Consider the following 4,478-nt stretch of genomic DNA (forward strand, 5'->3'; position numbering starts at 1 on the left):
TGAAATTGTGCCCTGTAGATCCAGGTCCCAACACTCACACTCCAGTACAGTTCACCATTCCCAAAAAATGCCCATTAACCATTGCTGCCTGTTTCTTGCCAGTCAACTTGTTTTTGCTATTGGTCCTTTATTCCTTGAGTTTACAGGTCTGTATTGATTGCATTTTGTATGTATATTTAGCACAAACTTACCAACTGATTAATCAAGCATAAGAAACACTGAAACTCTGTAATATTAAAGGACTGTGGGAAATCCTTGAAGACTTTGATTTCTGAGAGGTCAGTCTAGATGCCTGATGCATTAGCATTACCGAAAAAGTTGGTACACACAATTATGAGCACATTGTTGTATGGCCTGCAGGATGCAAGTATTGCAACTCTGCTCTGATCCAATATCATGCTCTAAAATGTTAGAAAGAGGCATGTCCATGTGGCTTCATGCCCTTCCAAATGATGGTATGTTGAAAACTCACAGGCAGTATGGCAGTTCCAAATCCGAGCTGATGGAAGGAATAGCATCAAAGGATGTGGTAAATGTCAACAATAATTTGGGTTGGTCTACCAATGGTAACTGCCAGAATCTGTTGTTTGCATTCAGGCTGTTAAAAATCCAACTCCTTGCTAGTTTTGTTAGGCTTTCATCCAAAAATGGACCTTCAATTTCTCAGCCTTGTTCAACTGCATAAGGTCCACTATGACGTGAAGTGAACTATGGAGTTACTGCACAGAAACCATGTCTAAGCACCAATGAATGGGTTGTGTTAGTAGTGATATTACTGCCCAGTGTAGCATAGTTTCAATTTCTGGTCTAAATTTTACAAAAGCAAATGAGGAACCTTTTTTGGAATGAACAAACATAATGGTTTGGCATCTGGTCTTGATGTAATCTGGGTAGTCATTTGCAGCTCCACAGATTTTTAATTAGTTTGGAAATTTTAATCCGAGTTTCTCCCATTTGACCTGGCTGTTTAGCTCTTGGACAGGTTCCAAATGTGAGCATGCTGTCCAGTTTCATAATGTGCAGTACTGATCTTGAGTATCAGAAGAGATTCTGTAACGTTTTTTCATTACATTGAAAAATAGCAGTCAACTGCCCCTTCACCTAAACCCTCAGCTGAATGCTCCAGGACCATGCAGTCTTAAAGTTGATCACAGGAGAAAATCAGGTTTCAGTCACTGTATCATGTCAGAAAGACATGCTCCATATGAAATTTGAGGCAATTCGTCATAAAGATCCTGCTTGGATTTTGCAGCTTCGCCTAAGAAAGGCACTTCATGTTTCATCTGCATTCTCTGTTTTCAGGGCACTGATTAACCTAACTGATCGTCATTTAAATTTTTGAATGAGTATTAGATGTTTCCTGGTGCAGCATACTGTTTTAAAATGCCCCTGCCTCTTGCAAGAGGCAATGTGCATTAAAGACTAGGCAAGCTTGGGTATTGCATTTGCCTGCCACACTGCAGACATGATAGACAGGCAGGAGGCAGGGAGAATGCAGCAAGCCAGGCAGCATCAGGAGATGGAGAAGTTGATGTTTCAAGGGTAACTACACCTGAAACATCGGCTTCTCCACCTTCTGATGCTGCCTGGCTTGCTGTGTTCTTCCAGCTTCCTGCCCATGTATTTTGGATTCCAGATTCTGCAGTTTTTTTGTCTCTAACACTGCAGACATGAGGCAATGGTGGTAGCTATGCCTTCTGCCTTCTTGCTGTGAAATGTCGCAAGTACTCTGGGGCACTCCCACCTCCGCATCTAGCTAACACCTGGTATGTGTAAGGAATCAAAATTAGCCAAAAATTAAAAACAGCTCAAAAATGATCCTTCTGATATTTAAAAAAGAAAAGAATTAACAAACTAAGTATTGGTCTAATTGAAAATGATTCTGGGGAATTAATATTCAAAGATCAAAAGATGCAGATGAATTAAATAAGTCATTTTGTTGTACTTCATTAAAAGGGATACAAGTAACATCCTGGAAATAGCTGAAAATCAGGAACTGAAGGAAGGCAGGAACTCCAGAAAATTACAATTACCATGGACACAACACTGAATAAATTGTCAGAACTGCAAGTTGACATGTCTTTAGGTCTGGTAACATCAAATTATCAAAACGCTTTGCACTCAGTGACATTTCCTTTAGATAAGAAAATAGCCAATGTAACATCTTTGTTCAAAAAAGAAAGCAAAACACAGAACATTACAGATCAATTTGCTTAACTACAGTCATAGGAAAATGCCAGAAGTTATTATTAAAGACATTTATAACATTTAAATAGGTTCAATGTGATTAGGTTGATTTTGTTAAAGGGAAATCTTGTTGAACTAACTTACTGAAGTTCTTTGAAGTAACTTGTGCTGTGGTTAACAGAGAACGACTGGGTATGTTGTACTCAGATTTCCAGATGACTTTTGATACATCAAAGGTTATTGTGGAAAATAAAAGCTTGTAGTGTAGGGATATCATTGGTAATGGATAGAAGGTTGGTTAGCTAACAAGAATCTAGAGAGTAGGAATAAATGAATCTTTTTCAGAATATCTCAAGTGGTGCACCATAGGGACCTGAGGCCTCAACTCTTTGCAATTTGTATAAATGATTTGGATGAAGGGACCAAAGATATGGTAAATAAATTTGCTGATGACACAAAGATAGGAAGGAAATGAATTATAGGGCAGCACAGTGGCTCAGTGGTTAGCACTGCAACCTCACAGCGCCGGGTTCAATTCCAGCCTTGGGCGATTGTCTGTGTGGAGTTTGCACATTCTCCCACGTCTGCGTGGGTTTCCTCTGGGTGCTCCAGTTTGCTCCCACAATCCAATGATGTGCAAGTCAGGTGAATTGGCCATGCTAAATTGCATGTCGTGTTAGGTTCATTAGTCAGAGGGAAATGGGTCTGGGTGGATGACTCTTCAGAGGGTCAGTGTGGACCTTTTGGCCCAAATGGCCTGTTTCCACACTGTAGGGAACCTAATCATGAAGAGAGCATAAGGAGCCTACAAAGGGATACAGATCAGTTAAATAAGTGGGAAAGTGTGAATCTGTCTATTTGAGCAGACAGACTAAGAATAAGTATATTATCTAAATAGTGAGAGATGCAGAGCTGTGAGATGAAGAGAGATCAAGGTGTCACTGTGAATTAATTACAGAAGGTTAGTATGCAGGTACACCAGTAATCAAGAAAGCTAATAGAATGTTATATTTTATTGTGGAGAAATTGAGCAGGGAGGTTATGCTTCAGTTATATTACATTACCCACGGAGTGGTGAGCCTGTGGAAATCTCTGCTGCAGAAAGCAGTTGAGGTCAAAACATTGAGTGTTTTTGAGAAGATGTTAGATATAATCTTGATTTCTTGATTGTCAAGGGGATTAAGGGTTACAGGGAGAAAGTGGGTGAATGGGGTTGAGAAACCTATCAGCCATGATTGAATGGCACAGCAGTCTCAATGGGCTGAATGGCATAAATTCTGCTTCTATATCTTATTGTCTCAGGTCATGGCTCAGCTTCCAGCATGAACTGTGGGACTGATGCGCACTCTGCTTTACAGAAACCTGGCTCAACCCATCCACTTACGACTGAGCACTTCAGGCTGATGGTTTTTCTATCCATCGTTTGGACTGTACACTGTCCTCAGGTAAGACAATGGGTGGAGGGGTTTGCTTTTTAATCAAAAACTTGTGGTGCATGGACATTGCAACCCTGGGCAGCCATTGCTCCCTAAACCTTAAATTCCTCACCATCAAATGCTGCCCCTTCTATCTACCACGGGAACTTACCACTGCTATTCTAACTGCCGTGTACATACTGCTACAAGCAAAGGTTGAGGGAAGTTCTGGATGTGCTGTACTCCACCACCAACACCCTGGAGACAGAACAGCCCGAGGCCCTGTTTATTATAACTGGTGACTTCAAAATGGCCAATCTAAGGAATGTGTTGCCCAAGTACCACCAGAACATTTCCTGCCCCACCAGGGGCCCAAACATTTTAGACCACTGCTACACCACTATGAAGGATGCCTACCGCGCCATCCCCCGCCCTCAATTCGGAACTCTGACCTCAATGCCGTGTTTCTTCTCCCAACTTACAGGCAAAGGCTCAAGCAGGAGAGACCCTCACAGATACAGGTCCAGTGCTGTTGGAGGAGGCAGAAGATCAACTCCGGTGCTGTCTGGAATCGGTTGATTGGGCCTTGTTCAAACAGGAGAAAGTGAGGACTGCAGATGCTGGAGATCAGAGCTGAAAATGTGTTGCTGGAAAAGCGTAGCTGATAAAGTCTGTGATGGTGTTGGCATACTCGTCCAAGGTACCTGCGGACTGTTTGAACAAGACTGAAAATGTGTTGCTGGAAAAGCGGAGCAGGTCAGGCAGCATCCAAGGAGCAGGAGAATCGACGTTTCGGGCATGAGCCCTTCTTCAGGAATGAGGAAAGTGTGTCCAGCAGGCTAAGATAAAAGGTAGTGAGGAGGGACTTGGGGGAGG

The 4,478-nt window shown here is 42.1% G+C and overlaps 1 protein-coding gene across 1 annotated transcript in view; it reads left to right on the plus strand.

Annotated features, from left to right (window-relative positions):
• Positions 1-3,507: 3,507 nt before the first annotated feature.
• LOC122555532 (cysteinyl leukotriene receptor 2-like) overlaps positions 3,508-4,478 on the plus strand; it is a 26,833-nt gene continuing 25,862 nt past the window's right edge. The window contains exon 1 of the mRNA XM_043701551.1: positions 3,508-3,632. Within this exon, the coding sequence (XP_043557486.1) occupies positions 3,510-3,632 (123 nt within the window). The 5' untranslated portion in view covers positions 3,508-3,509. The remainder of the gene's footprint in view (positions 3,633-4,478) is intronic.

Source organism: Chiloscyllium plagiosum, chromosome 12 (genome assembly GCF_004010195.1).
Source record: "Chiloscyllium plagiosum isolate BGI_BamShark_2017 chromosome 12, ASM401019v2, whole genome shotgun sequence".
In the NCBI taxonomy this organism is placed as follows: Eukaryota; Metazoa; Chordata; class Chondrichthyes; order Orectolobiformes; family Hemiscylliidae; genus Chiloscyllium; species Chiloscyllium plagiosum.